Genomic DNA, 19271 nt, shown 5'->3' on the forward strand with positions numbered 1-19271 from the left:
ATGTCAAAAGAATCTAAGGGCTCACCCATGGCATGTTGTGGAGAGCTGAGTGGCGATATTGAGCTTTCTGAGAATGGAGGGGTTTGTTGTTTTAGCGATCTAAGGTATAAGCACCAGTCTTCGTTAACACCACATCTTAAAGCGACAACCTTTGCCACCTCAGACTTTTTGAGGCTCCACGCTTCGGCACCATGCTAGAATATTGACAAGACGAGTGCTCATACGTAACACTTTAGTTGCACGTCGAATACCTCTGTTCTTCCAGATTAGTGATGGGTAGGACATCAATTTAAAATGAGTTTGTATGAGTACCTCATTCTCTAAAATGAGGTGTTACAATGTCTTACTTCAAATGAGGAGAGGTACTAGCACTTTTGCAGCATCGACTATTCCATCAACTCCAACGGCAGCAAACAATATTTAATGTAAATACATATTTAGGCATTGCTAAACTTCCTTTTAAATATTTACTTGGAGTGCAATTCTGGAGGTTTAAAACAGAACTTTAACAACAGAAGACATACATTTAAGAATCAAACTAAGGAGTTAAAGTACATAAATCCTATTGCAACTTAATTTGATGCTTTTATGAAACTTGTTCTAATTTAGCAGTTTATTATTTTTATTGTTAGATTGTTCAGTATCAATCCTTGCTACTTGATATCATTTTAAGGTTAACATACATATATTGAAATAAATACTAACCATAAACTACCAAACAAACAATTAACAAACTAAGGAGAACAAATCCAATATTTTTTGTACCATTATTATATAGAAATTACTAACTTACCACCTCATAATTTATCAGTAATAATAGCATTGTAATATGATAACAAACGAAAGCCTCAATAACGTTCGCGCGGTAATGCCACCGGCGTGTAATATACACTTGATTTTTGTATGCAAAAGACACAAAGAAAGACCCACAGGTATATTTTATCGCGAAAACAATGATAATATATTGTTATTTTGGTATAATTATAAGAATGGTCACTGATCACTATTTATAAAACACAACTAAAGATTACGAACAACTTTTTCGAGTTTCTCGTACTATAAATATGTCAAAATCATAAATGATCGAAATACTATACGAAGCACGTTAACAAAAAGTATTACAAATTCAAATCGTTAAAATGTACATGTTTATTTCACCTATACAAATTATATTTACTTTTTTATTAATAAACTAATGTAAAATATCATATTTTGTGTACGCCACTATATTATATTTCAATAATTTAAATAATATTTTGATCTCTTAAACGATAACTATTTCTAAGCTAGCTTCGTAAATGCCCAGTGAGACTTGGTTGGCATTTCAATCGCTTATCAAGTAACCATTTCACTGTCCAGTCTAATTGATTCAGATTATACATGACACCAGCAATATGAGTCTTGAGGTCAGGTTATACTGGTATGCGCGTTAGTACAATAATAGCTAACAAATATGGAGGCCTACCGCGAACCACGAAGTTTTGCTTTGCTGTCGCACTTACGTATGAAATTACAAGTGCGACAGAGAGAAAAAACTTTCTTCGGTAGGTTCTTTGATGACTTAGATTTTTCGCTTTTGACAAGTAACTTAGCAATGCTAGGATCAAAATGGCGTAATATGTATGTAAGCTTGCGGACGCTTACGCTTGTTTTCTTTCGTGTTTCATTTTTAACGTATTTTCGATGAGGTGTTATTGAAGCACGGCGCGTGTCTGTCTCACTCCCTCTTTCGGTAAATCTAATTCATTGTTTCATTTTGAAAGGATTTTTGAGGGGATGTCACAGTGAGGCGAGTGAATGGTACAAACACAACGCATTTCTCGGTGGACCTTTTGTCCTTGCAATAAGGTTTGTAGTTGGGCAGTTGATAGTGTGAGCGATGAAGTATGATGACGTCAATGACTCATTTCTTCATTTGAATGTCGGCGAGCACCGAGCGCCTCGCGACTCTCTTGCGAGTTGTGAGGAACGCGAGTGAGTTTGAAAGGTTTGAAAGGCTGAGAGTTTTTTTTTAAATTTGAAGTGTTTGAATGGTTTGAGTGGTAAGAGCTGTGTGTGATGCGCGCGAGCATGGCGCGAGTAAATGAGTAAAATTAATTGAGGAGTGATGTATGACATTTATGCGGTGTGAAGTTCTGCGACAATTTAACAAAATGAGTAGTACAAATGAGGTGCCTCACGAGTGAGCAACTCAACACTATTCCAGATCTTGTCGAGGTTACCCATAGCACTCTGTGCCATGCCAGCACTTCGGCGTATCTCGGCGGTGCAACCACCGGCACTGGTTATTAACATAAGATATACAAACTAACTCGCTTTTTCGTAATGCAGAGTGCGTCGGTAAAAGCGAGTATGTTTGCCCTGTCTACTACCACTACCATTACTTTGGTCTTGGAATGGTTGATCTTCAGACCTCTCTAGAACTTTCATCTTCAATTTTCTTCAGAAAAGCCGCCATTTCGATATATTTCTTGTTATTATTCCGTCAGGCAGGCGACAATATAGTAGCACAATTTGTTACAAGAACTTTTGTAACAAGTCATATTAGCCCCAGTGATCCAGGTGACTGTAACCATAGCAACAATGGACCAGATAATTTTGCTTCACCCATTTACAGCTTGCACATATCCGCGGGGCAAGCGTTTGCGCGGTTCGCCAGATTGATAGTGAATTGAATCTCTGTCGCCCTGTCTCTCTCTTTCTATTTCTCGACATTTTTGGCATACGACTTTTTTCAGGGTCTCGAGAGTATTCGCACATCCATGTTCTCAGATTTTTGCTGGTCTCCACTACATTTTAAGACACAAGCAAATAAGCAAGGATGACGGTCGCAACATTAGCCAGTTAGTTTTACTTTTCTCTTCCACCTTGAGGCCCCATGATACATAGGCCCTGTGTTTTCGTTGATTCGTTAATTGTAAGTATTTCCACGACGGAGCATGCTACCTTCGTATGTGAGGCAATGTGAATTCACAATTAACAGGAATAAATCCTACTTCATATATCGCTCCCTCATCTTTCTTGACGCTGAATACTGAGGGTTACTCAGTTTCATAAATCGTTTATGCAACTGGTTATTCAGTTTCATTTAATTAATTGATATCTATCAGACAACTGGTTACTGGTTATCATGTAATACAAAAAAATCCATATTGTAATTTAAATACCAACGTGGAATAATTAATTGTTAACACTCAAGGTCACGCCGATTTCACGATCATTTATCGGCGGCGGCGGTGTGGTAAAAAAGTCCGGCGGCGGCGGCGCGCCGGCGCGGCGCACACGTCTAATAAGCACTATATTAAAAGTCAGTCCGCCCGCGCATTTGAATATGATCTGTAATTTGATCAAAAGGAGAGGCGCAGGATTTTAGACGCGTACAAAAAGGTTGATAGAGCGTTTCTGGATTTTGACTAAGTACACGAATCCAAAAAAAATATGATTTAATACATATAATATAAACGTCTGTCAAGTCCAACATCGGGAGCCCAAATCAGATTTAACAACTTGTTGTGGTTTTGAACTGGTTTTGACACGACCTTGACGATCGTCTTGGTGATTGGCGCGCATCTCACTCACGATTTCTCAATCAGCGTGAGCGATCGTCGAGGTTGTATCAAAATAAGAGATCAAAATCGTGACACGTTAAATGTGGCAGTTTGGGCGCGTGCGCTAGCGCGCCGAGCGCCACAGGGTGTCGGGCAGTTTTAGCGCTTGTGCGGGCCACACGAACGGTGTTTATGAATGAAGCCGTTACCTGTCATGTGCGCGGAAGGAAAGGCGCAGGGTGCTGGGCAGTTTGGGCGCATGCGCGGGCGACGCTGAGCGCCGCCGCCGCACGCGCTCGTATGCGGCCGGTTGCCAGTGGCGCACGAAAGGTGTCAGTTTCACCCCTGTAACAAAATTGTAACTAATTAATAAAAGTCTTGGAGAAATACTACCTAGTCTATTTAATGACACAGTATTTAATAAATAAATAAAATGCCTTTTGAACTACATGCTAAGTAACATATTGACACGGATGTTAGCAGTTCAGCACTTGTATCGAAACGTCGGAATTAAGAGTGAACAAACTCAGATTTCAATTCAAACGTACACTTGATATCAAAACGATATCTAAATAATCAAAACAATATCTAAATGATGTCATTTACTTATCATTCGGGCGTTCAGTTCGCTCGGACTTGTCTGTGTATGTATTGGCGCGAGGGAAACGCACCAGTGACTGATATCATTAAGTATGTTAGAATTGGCCTATTGTTCGTGGTCGACCAGAGTTAATTCATATTACCTATTATTTAACCATTAAATCACCCATATACATTTTGTGTGCATATTAATTACTCACAACTTATAATGTCATTATTAGAAATGTTTAAAAGACAACTTTTTACCAAGTACGTTGTGATAATGACGTATTATTAAAAAAAAACCTCTAATTAGCTCACCCGCTTGGATCGTCACAGTCCAACATGGTTTAGTTTTAATGAATTTCAAACACCATTTGTAGTAGCGTATATTTCAACTCAAACAGAGACTAAGCCTGAGTATAAAAAATATTCCAATACCAAAATATTTTTGAATCTATTCGAAAACCCCAAATTTACCGAAACCCTTTCGCTATAGAATTCGTTTGATAAAAAACAAAAAATCAAGCACCAAACCACACCAGCTCAAAGCGAATTCGTTTCTAAAACTCGTTTCAAAAGTATGTAAACTAACCATTACTGCCCAGTTCAAACGAATCGTGATCAAACAGAATTTAGTTTTTACTTGTTAAATAATCCAGGAAACTATATAAAAATAAAAACAAGCCCTAATAACGTTTATTAAAGTTTAAAAATGTAAATTTGCCCCAATAACTCTGTCAATAGAGTCGTGTTTCATTTTTCACCACTGCGTTGTTGGCCGTATCAATTTGGGAATTTCGAATACTTCATAAAGCCATTGCCGTACCGGTATTCCTCTAAAAGCCACCTACACTTTGAGCAAACAAGGTCGACTTTGCGACTGACGATTTAATGAGATACAAAATCCACTTCGTAAAAAGCTCGGTCTCATTTTTGTCGGTGATTGAGTGAGACTTTAATCGTTAATAATTGAATCAGCGAGAACGGAACGGCGGGACAAGTGAAATATTTAAATACATCGGCAAGCCGTGTTTGCCGGCGCAGTTTATTCGGTTACCGTGTAGGTAGTTTGATTAATCGGGTATGTTTCACTTGTGTTTATTTTACGGGTCGGCAAGGATCGCATTGGATGTAGTCCTCAACATTAGGTTATGTGAGTTACTGCAAATTAGAAGTTGAGGGTTTAAATTAAGTATATGTACATATGGAAATAGGAAAGGACGTTATTTGCACAAGCAGAACTAAATGATCCGACCAAATGGTGTTATTGCAACCCGTAATCATAATGTACAGTCAGCTGCCGAGATAACTAACCCACCCTGCATAGAAATTTGTTTGCAGTCGGTATCAACTATCTAAAAATTTGTAGTTTCATACATTTTTTGTAGTATCTGCGTTTAAATAAGTTGAATGTCGATTAGTCATAATTCCCACCTGATTCTAATTTGTATATAGTCAAAAATTAGATCTAGATATGGATCGGATCTGTTAGTGTCAAAAGTGACGTTTGTGTTATAATAAAATTAGAATCAGGCCGCTCGTCGTCTTGTGCAATACGGCTAAGATAATTACTAGCAACCAAAAAACGCAACAATTTATTAGTTCCGATGTAGGTATGCTGCAAGTCTAGAGCGCAGCATAATGTGTTTAACACTTCAGTTCGTTTTTCTTTCAACACCTTAACGAAGCCAATCCTTTTTTATGTACGTAGGTAGTTCCACTCACTAAGTTCGTTCAATAATTGAAGGTTTTCCAGAATTCCAATGCTTTGAGAGAAGACATAAAAACGGGAAGTTACCTCGCAATATCAAGTAATTGCTAGAGCAACCGTTTATTAACTAGATCAGCGCAAGAAGCCTTATAATTTTAAAACTTAATTCATAACTTTAGTTTCCCGAACCCAAGGATAGAAAATAGGAAATGTCTGTAAGTGGCAGAGAGCAGAGTGAATGATTAATTTATGAGCGGTCCCGCCGCATTTCCATGGAATGATTAGTGATGAGCAGAAATATTTTATGAAGCAGGAATTTTCCCGATAATACTCTCTTATTAAGGAAATATCCGGCAATTTCAAAGTGATATATATAGGTATGTCAGAATTCAACACATAGTACGTGGTAACGTGTACGTTTAACCTTTTTAGGGTTCCGTACCCAAAGGGTAAAACGGGACCCTATTATCAAGACTCCGCTGTCCGTCCCTCTGTCTCTCTGTCACCAGGCTGTATCTCATGAACCGCGATAGCTAGACAGTTGGAATTTTCACAGATGATGTGTTTCTGATGCCGCTATAACAACAAATCCTACTAAAAATGACGGAACCCTCGGTGGGCGAGTCCAACTCGCACTTGTCCGGTTTTTTTTTAATTAACCCCCGACGAAAAAAGAGGGTTGTTATATGTTGACGCCTATGACTGACTGTGTGTCTGTCTGTCTGCGGCATCGTAGCTCTTCAACGAATTAGTCGATTTAGGTGCGATTGTTTTTTTATGTCAAAGCGAGTTTTCTTGCAGTTGGTCTTAGCTATGTTTGATAGAAATTGATCCACCAGTTTGACGAGTATCAGCTGTCTTCCAAAATGATGTAAACCATTTTTAGCATTAAATGGATTTTTCTTTCTCATGATCTTAAAGTCGTTGTTGTTCTAAAAAGTGAGCAGAAAATGATACCTTTCTGCTCTAGACCACTGTACGTGTTTTTCTTTTTGCCCTGTTTTCATCGTTTTCGGCAGGGGGGGCGGATTTACTGTATTCCCACGGCACATCACTAGAAACGATCGTTAAAACGCAGCGGCCATTTTTAATTAAAAACTCCAAACGCCCAAATTCAGGTAAGTAAGATTGATGGGTATTTGAACAATGTAGATGGTAACCATTAAATGCAGATGATTACCGAGCAACAGATGAACGTAAACGGTTTTATGTTTTTAACATGCCGTAATTCGCAGACCCTTCGATGAAATGGTTTGCTAATGGCATACTTTGATAGATACTTCACGTATGTAGCATATATGGCTACGCCTCTAGACATTAGCAACGGCTGTATAGATCGATTCCCGAAATCTGGCGTGGATTTATAGGGCCCCAAAATAAGTAACCAAAAACAACGAACTTTCATGAATAATTTACTTACACATCTTTTACAAAATTTAACTAAAAATAAAACTACAATAACCTATTAAACTGAAACAAAACGCATTTTCTTATTCCTATGGCTTTAATACAAAACCGCGAACCTAGTCAACGTATTTTTGACCCATTCTGTATATTTTGAGGCAGTAAACCCACGTAGCCAACGTGCCAATCGTTAACGCTCCGTAGCGAACAAAACACAACTGTCACTATCGCACTAATACGGAATAGTGATAGAGCGATGACTACGATACGCTACGAAGCGTTAACGATTGGTACGTTGGCTACGCGCTAAATGGCAGTACACAGCAAACATAAAAAGACTGTTGCCATTTTTTTGCCACAAATAATTAATCGTCAAGTGATTACTTGACCGTTTCTATGTTTGGTCCCGTAAAAGTTGCTTGAAGACATACAACATTTCGTGGTTACTACTGATTATCATTACCTGTATCATAATAGTACTGATGTGGGTTTCGTTCGTTGGCGGGCGGGAAATCTATGGCAGGTACAAAACCAGCTTCCAAATCCTAATCAATCACGTATTACTTTAAAATAAATTAAAAAATAAAGTTCCATTCTATCTCACTGATTCTTAATTTATCTATCAATTACCGTTGGAATATGTAAAATTCTGCCATCGGAATTCGATTTACGAAAACGAGTGATTTTTAAATTTAATCGTTACGATTTAACTGTAGTTATGCCCGCGTTTGCAGTGGCGAGGTCAGCTCGCTGGCGATTATCGCTATAGAAGTTTAGATGAGATATGTAGATCATGTCTCATGAAGGTAACTATAGGTAAGATTTTTGAATTGCGACTGGCAACTAAATATTCACCCGAAAACGCAGCTTGGCGCTTAACGAGGTCGTAGATGGTTTTATCAAGACCATAGGAAAATGCTGGATGAAAGCAGCGCACGATAAGACGTCGTGGAGCTCCTTGGGGCCGACTGATGTTTTATTTATTAACGTAATATGTTATATATCATGAAAACATAATAAAAAATCCGATGGCCCGTTTTTTCTGCCTTCCTTCGCTCATTAGTTATCCAACTTGTCCCCAAGCCCATTTTAGGAAATTAAAACCCAATTTTAATTTCCAAAAATCCATCTTAATAGAGCTCTACATGATTTGAAAAGTAAGTATATTCTTACTTTCAATAATATGGGTTGTGAGTTGTCTGCCAGTATCTAAGAAACTGAACAGATTTATACCTACATATTACTTATTATCGATGATATAATGGTATCATATTCTACAAACCTTATTACGCCTCCATACTGGACCAATTCCTCCCTAGTTAAACAACTTCCCACATACCGAGTAACGCGAGTCGCCCACCGTAAAGGAAATATGAGGCCAAGTTGCAGCTAATTGGGAATCGAGGCCATACGTTCAGCTCTCCGGGGAACATGTTCGAAGTCTAGGATCTGCCTGGATTAGCGAGGGCTGCTATTCCCATCAATTTATAGGACTTAGAATAAGGGTTGTATTAATACTAGCCTGCCTGCCATTTCTCAGACGAACCATATCCTCTCTCTTTAGCGTTTTTCCATATATTGGTTTGCACTTCAAAATATTTTCTCGGGACTTTGTATGATTTTTGGCAGTATCTCTAAGACTATATTTTGGCTAACAAAATGCGAGAGTTTCATCAGAATATAAACTATCGATTTAAGGGTTTATTTGTATTAAGTACTAATTAGAATGTTAGTCTTCCTTTCTATTCTTCCCACCGTCAAAATAAGTCACTTCGGAAGTATCCCGTTGGCGCAATATGTGGAATACAGAGAAGGCGTTCAATCACTTGACGAGTGTATACGATCCGGACGATAAGGCGGTGTTTTTGTGATAAAGGAGGAAAACGAGCAGACGAATCGCCGGTTGGTAAGCAATTAGCCATCAGAAGTGGTTGCAAGTGCGTTGCCGACCTGCGTTGCTGGAAGAGTATTTTCTTTTCTTGAAGGTTTAAAGGTCGTATCGGTCCGGAAATATTGCGGACCACAGTTTATTACCTACTTTAGCTGTTAGAGGCAGGAAGTTTGTGGTGCGCTCTCCAATATTCTACGCATATTAGAGAAACAGCGTACAGTGTCAACTGAAGACGACTGTTGTTACGCTGGTCTGGTGCGCGATCAGCTAGCCCGTATTCTACTAGCAATAGCAATACAAACCCAGGATTTATAACCGCTGAGCTCACAAGCGTCACTTCCCTAGGATTTGCTCGTGGCCCGATTCAGTGTTTGTGCAAATACCCTGGATGTAGTTCAATCGACATCGATTAGTGAGACGTCAGCGCCATTGTGGGAGAAATTTGAATTTTAAATGTCTGGGGATAATCTTAGACAAGTCTGCCAACTAGGTTAAGCAGATACTATAGGTTTCAGTTTAAAGTAAAATATAACTATAATAGTAGTATTGCTGAATTACTTTCAATGCACAACATTAAAGTATCCTTTATCTACTGTAAAGTTTTCCTGAAGCTTCAGAGAACTTTTCTAACTTTTTGAAAACTTACGCAACGAACATCTATAGTCTAGGTTAGGAAAGCCGGAGCTTGTTCGTTTTTTTTTCTATATCTGTATGGTCAAATGTATGTACGTCATAAAATTGGCAAAGACTGCAAGAATCGAGTTATATGGGCGCCCGGGGAATAAACATAAATAATTTAGTGAAAAGTGTAAAAACCACATAAATTCAGCAGTTTGTCCGCTTAGTTCACAGGATCATTGCTTTATTATTAGGGTAGCTTGTATTTATCCAAAACGCAAGAAGCCAGATACATATAAAAAAACGGGCCATAGCCAATTGCCATGCAAGTAGCATAGCATGTAAAAAATTACGATAAAACTAAAATATAAGAAAAATCTTTTGCAACGCAATCGTTTATTATTACAGCTTTTATTGACTCTTCATATTTATTCTGATGGCGAGCAATATTTGCGCAATCCTTTTTCCGACGGTCGTGTTTAAAGTTGGATTTAAAATAACGGTTACGTAAAATAACGAGTCAAATCAATTTATGAAGACCCAAAGCAAACAGTTCTATTAACACAAAGCATTTACTTAAAAACTAAAGTAATTTCATTAAAAAGCAACAAGTAATATTACAAAAAAACATATAATGGTACGGTCACGTCTGAAAATATCGATACGGACAAAGTGCCAGAAATATGTATACACTACCTTAATAAATGGGCCATAAAGTCGTGTATACATATTGGCACTTCGATCGTGTCGATGTTTTCAGACGTGACTGTATAAACTACCTTCATTAAGAAAACCTTTTAGCGAGTAATAAAATAACATAAATCTATATTTTTTCTAATTTGTTTTTAAACATAGCCTTTCGAGTTTCATTGAATTGGAAATTTTATTTGTTTTTTATAATTTTTAATACTTCCACGCGGACTAAGTCGCGGGCAGAAGATAGTATTATAATATTGCATGAGGTTTCCGCGAAATTAATTATTAAATTATTCCCTCGTGTTATCGACTGAATAGGAATCTCATTACCTGCAGGTTCGGCCAATAATGGAAACTATTGATATGTAAATTCCGTGTGTATAATTATTAGTTTGCATCGTTAATTTTGGAACAGCCATTATTATAAAGGGTTATTTATTGTTATTATATTAACAACAATGGCGCCCGGCCTAACCTATTGGGTATAATATTTCAGTCATTTCAGGACATTCGTCAAACGAGAACATTCGTTAAGCCCAATAATTAGTTAATTCGTGTAGACTGTTTATTACGTTCATTAAAATATCAATAAAAAAACCTTATATTAAATAAAATTTATGAAATAATACACACGCGTGATTTTAAACCTCTAAATGAAAGATTAAAGGTTGTCTGGAAGAGATCGCTCTGTAGCGATAAGGCCGCCTGTTGTTTACCTCTATCTTCATGTATTATATGTGTTTCCATGTACATTTGTTCTGAGCTTGTGCAATAAAGAGGATTTGTATTGTATTGAATTTGTATTCATTTAAATGATATTTAGAATGTGGGATCCCTTTCTTTCCCATTTCGGAACAATACCGAATTTCGATAGTCAGAAATTGATATCCATATAATTAAAGAACATAAAGATCAATAGTCATAATTTTTGCTAAGCATAACGTTTAATAGTTCGAACATTATCATTCTATAATATTAAATACTATAATCGCAAAAGTTATAAAATTGATTAGTATAACATTCTAAGGCCTATGCATTATTATTCATACATTTAATAGGCATACATTTTAACGGACTAATGGTTATTATTCATATAGTTTTAATTACTAAACAATAAATCATGTTTTAATTAGTAAGCCAAACAAAAAATCATGTTTCCCCAGGTAGGTTCGTTAGTTACCTTGTGTCCCTCAGAGCGAAAATAGGAGTCCCGCGAAGCGGGGCTCCGTCGACTCGTTAGCGGCACGAAATGTATTAATAAGTTACATGAAATATAGGAAACGGAGGTAAAGTCAGTAAGCCAAACAAAAAATCATGTTTCCCCAGGTAGGTTCGTTAGTTACCTTGTGTCCCTCAGAGCGAAAATAGGAGTCCCGCGAAGCGGGGCTCAGTCGACTCGTTGGCGGCACGAAATGGATTAATAAGTTACATGAAATATAGGAAACGGAGGTAAAGTCAGTAAGCCAAACAAAAAATCATGTTTCCCCAGGTAGGTTCGTTAGTTACCTTGTGTCCCTCAGAGCGAAAATAATTATACCTTGCGAAAATCGACCTTACGACAATTATTATAAACAAGTTTATTACCTTCTACATTATGTAATAATATAGAATCTGAGCTTTGAATATTATGACCGACAAATATTATGACTAACAATAATGATGACCTGCAAAAATCGGATCTACAATTTATGTCGTTTAATTTTATGACTATTAACAATATGACTAATATTATGGTAGAAAACGTTATGGACTGAGAAAATCGGAACTAAAAATTTATGGGAACCAATAGAGACCCTTTGTGTAATTTGCATGACTTTGATATTTGCTCATGACTTTACGAATTTGGTTAATTAGAGGCATGTAGCAGGGTTAGGGGGAAACAAGGTGCTCTTTATTTAACCCTCACCTCCGTCCTCCGTACCTGATTCCATAATATATTGCGATGTTTTTTTATGTTATGTAATTAGATACTACATTCTAAGGGTAAATGAGCAAATATCAAAGTCATGCAAATTACACAAAGTAGGAATTTTTCGTGTCATTTTAAAGCGACGCTCATCCTTTTCCGAAAGCAAGAATCTACATAACAAGATGAGGTCATAGAAATGCTGCTTTAAAAAACAAATGTCGTATGTAGATTTCATATTCTTTTTCTTTCAGCTGTTTGCTTTTGGAGGTAAGGAATCTTTACATAGACATGAGATCTAAACAGATATCGCATGTGTTACGATTTGCATAAAAAGCACATGTTAGTTTTAATATCGTCAAATTTGGATAAAATTTGGTGGATAGATAGAGCTCCCTATTTAGAACAATATACAAGCACAATTTCACCCTATGTCCTAAAAATCATCATCTGAGTTACGAAAACGTATGGAATTCACGTAACTCACCGAAAGATTATATACTTATTTTTTGGGACAAGTTTTGATTTCGTATTAAGTCCACCCAGAATGAGGAGCTCTTCAAACCAGCAAAATATTCTCTAAACGCAATGAATAAAAAAAAAAAACGGTTGTCTGTAAAGTCGGTTTACTGACGATAGTTGAACGTGAACGTCATAAGAAAATACTGATGGAATGGTTTCATTTTTCAAAAGAAAATTTTAATTTTATTTGTTTGATAGATATTTTGTATGGATATAGAGAAGGAGGTAAATGGAAATCACAATTGAATTGATCAAGCTACATTTATTTGTACGCATAAATACAATTGCTGCCGAACGCGGAGGCCGATTGTGCCTCATTGTCGCTTGTTGCGCGCTCTCGCTTGCACTTCAAGCCTTAAATGGAACTCCTCAGAGCGAGGTAACGTCGCATGAGTCATGTTTTTTCGTGCGTGCATCCGGCTCCGTCGAATTATAAGACGTTGTCACGTCAAAAAAACAACGACAAAATAAAAATCGGCAATCAGCCCTAGTGACAGTTTTAGAGTAAAGTTATATTTACATTAATTTGTGACGGAAAAATAGGTTAGAAATCAGTTTGGTTGAAAATGTCAAGACATTTTAAATGTCAATGCGACAAAAATTAAAATATGTAGTCTTGTACTCACTTCCAACGACCCAGGCTATATGAGTGTTCTATACAAGCAAACCTCTGTGCTCCCGAGTACATTACTGTGCGCTCGTGTGTGCGGAGCGGAGCGTATAATTTTGCGCGCCATTTGCGAATGGACGTGCGCGGCGTCAGCCTGCCTCGACGTGACCTCCGTCTGCCGCTCCTGGAATTGTGTTACCATTGCCCGACTGGCCAGGGAAAAGTAGAGTTTTCAAGCCAACCAGTGTAACTTGAACTTGGAGACACAAGTCTCTAAGTGTTACTAAAAAAACACTCAAGAATCAAAATCTATAGAATAAAAAAAATATAAGCAAGAACCAAATGAAGTGTCTCGATGAAGTTCCTAGTCATCCTTTCCTGGTTGTTCGAGCTGGGCAAGCATTTCAAACACCCTTAGAAGAACACATTTTCGAATGAAGTTTCCGATATTTGCTACTCGAGTAAGTTCCGTCGCTGATATACTGGGGAATGGTAATAATGTATAATATCATACCGACCACTTATGGTGAAGTAGTAGGCATATGGATGTTCCGAGGTAGGGCGAAAGCTTCTTTAATGTGAAATTGCTTGAAATGAGTTGGGACTAATGCTATTATTTAGCTCTGTCGTCGCATGGTCAAAGTGACAATAAAACAAGCTATACAGAACAAATTGATTTGACTGTTGACAATAGTGTAAAAGCTTCGTACCCCTTTAGATGAATATTACTTGCTACTTTTTTGTTTTATTTGTTATAATAATGAATAGTTGGCGAAACTATACACGTAACATACAAAGAAACTAAAAATATCTGATTAATTATTTGATTCTGAAAGTTCTTGCTTTCTCTCTCTCTCTCTCTCTCTATCTTTTTTTCTATTTCGTTTATTTGTTATAAAATATGTTAATATTAAAAGGCGGTTAAGTGCGATTATTGTGGAGGTGCGAAGGGGGTCCTGTTTTGGCTGAAAAATATTTTTTTCAGCATTATGCTGACTCCAAAACCTTTGGTCATATCATTCATTTATCATACAAGGTTAGACATAAATTTTTAGAATAGTCAATTTAAATTAGGTTAGTTTATTTTTTGTGCTTACCTTGTTATTTTTCTTTGTGGAAATGAAGCATTTTCATTCATTCATTCGTACAATATTTAAGCTTAACTTTATCAAACATAATTTTTGGAAAAATATCATTTTTGGTACAAGCTTTTGTCGCTGACCCTACTTTTCTTACCACAGGTAACTAATACTCATCGCGACAAGTCTAAAACCCCCAAACATAATTAGGTTGCGTTGTTTCATCACAGAGTTCCAATGACTACCTCCTGTCTCAATCCTCAGATCAGATCGATCGTCCCATAATATTGCATTGTCATCCCACTTACATATGTATGCAAATTTTCAGCTCAATCAGAAAGCGAGAAGTGAGTCAAATTTAGCTTTCAATATTTGACCCACAGTAATTAACTTACATACTTAAAAAGTAACAGGGCAAGTTAAATAAAAGCTTGTAAAAAGTAGACGTCTAGTCGTCATAGATATTATATATTTTTATATAGATAATATATAAATACATTGTATTATTGAATTTAGGTTAAGGCCACTTAAAATAACAGTTGAACCAAAGTTATAATATAATTACAGTTGAAGTAAGGATGCTTCACAACTACCAAGTTAATTGCTTAAATAGTGTAATGTTTTGAATTGTTTTCGAATTAATTGGTAGCTTTTATTAATTAAAATGTGGTAGTTTTTTTATTGTATTATTTTCAAAATTTAATTTTGTACTAAATAATTTATTACTCCCATTTTGCTTCCAAGAACCTATCGCGTTAAAATCTCCTACTTTTTCCCAATCAGAACAAGATACCGAATATGCCCGTAAACGGTTTTCCACTATTTTTGTTACACCCTGTATAGTGTTAAATTATAAGAAGCTACATATTTTTCTAATATAATTCAACCACCCAAACAATTAAGAGGGGAGAATACCACGTGAACGTTCACACAAAAGGAGAAAACGTTTTTCCACTTCTAAATATTTTCCAATCTTCATGATTTAGTATGTTACTGACACATTGAAAAACTAGGTTTATAAATTTTCCTGTTTTCACAATTTGCAAAACAAAAAAGTTTTTTTTAAAGCGAAACCTATAAGTAAACCTAAAATATATTATGCTGAAGTGATCGACATCAAAATCAAAATGATTTCTTAAGAGTAGTTAGTGGAAACCGTTTTCTCCCGAAATCGAATTTCCTATAAAAAAAATACCGTTATTTCGTTAGATTCAAAGAACTATTCCTCCCTCATAAACTTTTCAAATTCGCTTGTACACGTATGTAAACAAAAGGCCCCCGACATTAAATGATTACAATGAACTCCCTCGCTAAGACAGGGTCACAGCTGCTCCTAATAAATGGCTTGCTTCATAAACGGGCTTAATAAGACAAAGTCTCATCTTGCCATGGCTGTTATACTGAGATATTACTGTTTCGCCGGCGGGACTAGAAAAACTTGAAGTAGGAGCCGGATTAAATTATGCGGGGTATTTTATGGAAGAATACAGTTTTATAATGCGGTGGGTGTCTGGGTTCTACGGCAGCTTTGGGTCTGTTGTACGTACCTTATATGTGACATTATCTATGAAAAGGGTTATCAACGATGCTCCCATATTATAAACAACGCCGCGCTACGCAGTGCGGCGTAAGCGCCATCGACAATAAGGTCCCTTTTCATAGATAAGGTCACTTATACGGTAAGTACAGACAGCAGTAGCGTATCACACTACACGTCAAAAGTATACCATTTTCTGATAGTTTGACAAAAAATATGTTCAATAAAAAAGTGGCGGTGACATAATCGGACAGACAGACGGACATGACGAATCTATAAGGGTTCCGTTTTTTGCCATTTGGCTACGGAACCCTAAAAAGCAAATAATGTAAACAAGTATGACAGCTTTTGTTGGCATTTTACATCTAACCTGAAATGTTTATGGAGGTTCATTTCACTGAAATATTATTGTAGTCTTTTTATCAAAAAATGATATACGTGGTGACTATGCAAATTAGAAACGATTTCTACAATTATCGATTTAATCTGCAAGGGCCATATAAGTAATCGATTCTATTGGTGATGATTTATATTTTTAAGTAAAGATACCTTTACAATTGGATGCGATTGAAACAATGTGACACGAGCGGAATCGATTCGGTCGATAAGTAGAGTCAAACTTTATTGCAATTTAGTTCCGTTTTACACAATAACGACGACGATATGCAAATATATATTTTATTTTTATAACATAATAATATATATTTTGGTGATTTGTGTCTATTATAATGAGATATTTTCAGCTACGAAGACATGTATTTTTTGTCCTATTGGGATTCAAGCAATTTTTGTTAAAAAAGGTTTGGTCATCATCATCCCACGCAGACGAAGTCGCGGACACAACCTACTATTTTAAATTAAGGTTTATCGTAGAAAAGTTTTTTCGTGGAATTTCGAATAATTTCACAATGTCCGAGTATTGAATTGCTAATAAATAAATAAATAAACTGTCAGATAAAACTTCCAGCAAAACTTAGCACTTCATCTACCAGTTAAGCCTATTTGAAGATTGTAAAACGCCAAGGATGACTTTATCCATCAGATAAGTGGCAAGTAGACTATTCAGGGCTTTACGAGTACTTGGACATTGTGAAACAGGCCCTCCTCAGAGATTTCCACCACTTTCCACTAAAGTTGATTTTCAAAGTAACTAATTTTTATTTATTTTAAAGATAACTTTGGTTATATTAATTTCTTTGACGGGACTTGATTTTTAGAAAAATTAAATCACGGGAAAATATATTTACGGATATAGTTTTTTTAGGTACCCTACCTAAAGCGCGTAAGTTGGGAAGTCTTGCAAATCTCATTTATAGCACCATATAGCTGTTATATAAGTTACAGTATTTTATATACCAACAAACGCCGTAATCTTTTCTTTAATGGCCGTTCTCGGATTCTGTTCGACGAGGCAATGCACACCACATTCACAAGTACATTCCCAAAGTAATCCCAGTCTATCACAACCTCAAAATCCGCAACAAGAGTTTTAAATCGAAGATCTTAAGTAACTGGTTTCCAGGGAGTTGTGAATAGGAACAGGTACCGTTTGGAAGCAATCGCGGATCGTTCCGTGGCTCAAGGGGGTTCTTTCCATGCAAATTCGTCCGCTGAAGCAATATCGTACCGCTTGTGGTCTAGAATCGTAAAACAGACGGCCGCACTAATACCTTACCTCTCGTACTTACGTGGGATACTTACGTACCTGGGACGTAAGCCAAGATGTCAATCGGTTAACTCCAAACGCCAATCGAATAGTAAAAATGTATCGGGATGATCATTTCCATTATATACTTAAGTTTCGATTGTTGTTTTCTATAAATGGTCACAGGTCTTTGTTCCCTTGTATTCTCAAGGTGTATGAATATACGTAATACCTACCTATACTATGTAGGTACAGCATACAGCTTATGTTGCCCGCAAAGGTATGCTCAGAATTTTGCAAAGATGCTAGTGGTGCGATTACGACAGATCCTTTTTAGGGTTCCGTAGCCAAATGGCAAAAAACGGAACCCTTATAGATTCGTCATGTCCGTCTGTCTGTCCGATTATGTCACAGCCACTTTTTTCCGAAACTATAAGAGCTATACTGTTCAAACTTGGTAAGTAGATGTATTCTATGAACCGCATTAAGATGTTCACACAAAAATAGAAAAAAAAAAAAAAATTTTGGGGGTTCCCCATACTTAGAACTGAAACTCAAAAAATCTTTGTTCATCAAACCCATACGTGAAGGGTATCTATGGATAGGTCTTCAAAAATGATATTGAGGTTTCTATTATCATTTTTTTCTAAAATGAATAGTTTGCGCGAGAGACACTTCCAAAGTGGTAAAGTTTTTAGTTTACATCAATGATTTGCCCAAAATTACAAAACATACTTGCATCATGTTCGCAGACGATGTATCACTCTTGTTTAGAAGTCCTAAAAACCATAACTTTCAGAGTGATATCAACGAAACTTTAACGGAAATTGTGAATTGGTTAAATGAACATAATTTGGAACTTAATATGAGCAAAACCAAATTAATTCAATTTCACCCGTACCAGAAAGAAGATTTAGATTTATCGGCAACGTCAAAAGCACTTGGCATCGAAGAGGTTAGCTCATTCAAAATATTAGGACTAAACATTGACACGGGTTTAAATTGGAAAACGCATATTGAAGAGGTCAGGAACAAACTATCACGTTTTTTGTTTGCATTAAGTGTACTAAAAAGGAACACCAACGTAGATTGTGCACTTTCGGCATATTATGCATATGCCTATGCATGGTTGCGGTACGGAGTAATCCTATGGGGGAATAGCACAGACGTCGAAGATCTGTTCATAGCACAAAAAAAATGCGTGCGTGTTATAGCCAATATCCGACAACCAGAAAGCTGCCGACCACACTTTATTAACCTAAAGCTTCTTACTTTGCCATGCATTTACATACTGGAGGTTGGACTATTTGTAAGAAAACACATATCTAACTTCCAATATGTTAAAAGCGCGCGTCGAAATAGACAACTAGCACTTCCAGAACCTAAATTAACTATTTATAAAAACGGGCCCTATTACCAGTCAATAAAAATATATAATAAAATCCCAGATTCTATTAAAATTGTTGAAAGCTATAATATATTTCGAAATAAACTCAAATCGTGGTTAATTAGTAAATCATTC

General features: G+C 36.6%; 2 protein-coding genes across 2 annotated transcripts in view; one reads left to right on the forward strand and one right to left on the reverse strand.

Annotated features, from left to right (window-relative positions):
* The window catches only part of LOC133520763 (GTP-binding protein SAR1b), a 356904-nt gene extending 340466 nt beyond the window's left edge, over positions 1-16438 (forward strand). Inside the window, exon 7 of the transcript XR_009799806.1 lies at positions 16347-16438. The gene's annotated coding sequence lies outside the window, so the exon portion shown is untranslated. The remainder of the gene's footprint in view (positions 1-16346) is intronic.
* Positions 1-19271, reverse strand: part of LOC133520741 (uncharacterized) — a 409169-nt gene that overhangs the window by 53237 nt on the left and 336661 nt on the right. Inside the window, exon 2 of the mRNA XM_061855358.1 lies at positions 3758-3893. Coding sequence (XP_061711342.1) covers positions 3758-3893 — 136 coding nt within the window. The remainder of the gene's footprint in view (positions 1-3757; positions 3894-19271) is intronic.

The sequence above is a fragment of the Cydia pomonella genome, chromosome 8 (genome assembly GCF_033807575.1).
Source record: "Cydia pomonella isolate Wapato2018A chromosome 8, ilCydPomo1, whole genome shotgun sequence".
Classification (NCBI taxonomy): Eukaryota; Metazoa; Arthropoda; class Insecta; order Lepidoptera; family Tortricidae; genus Cydia; species Cydia pomonella.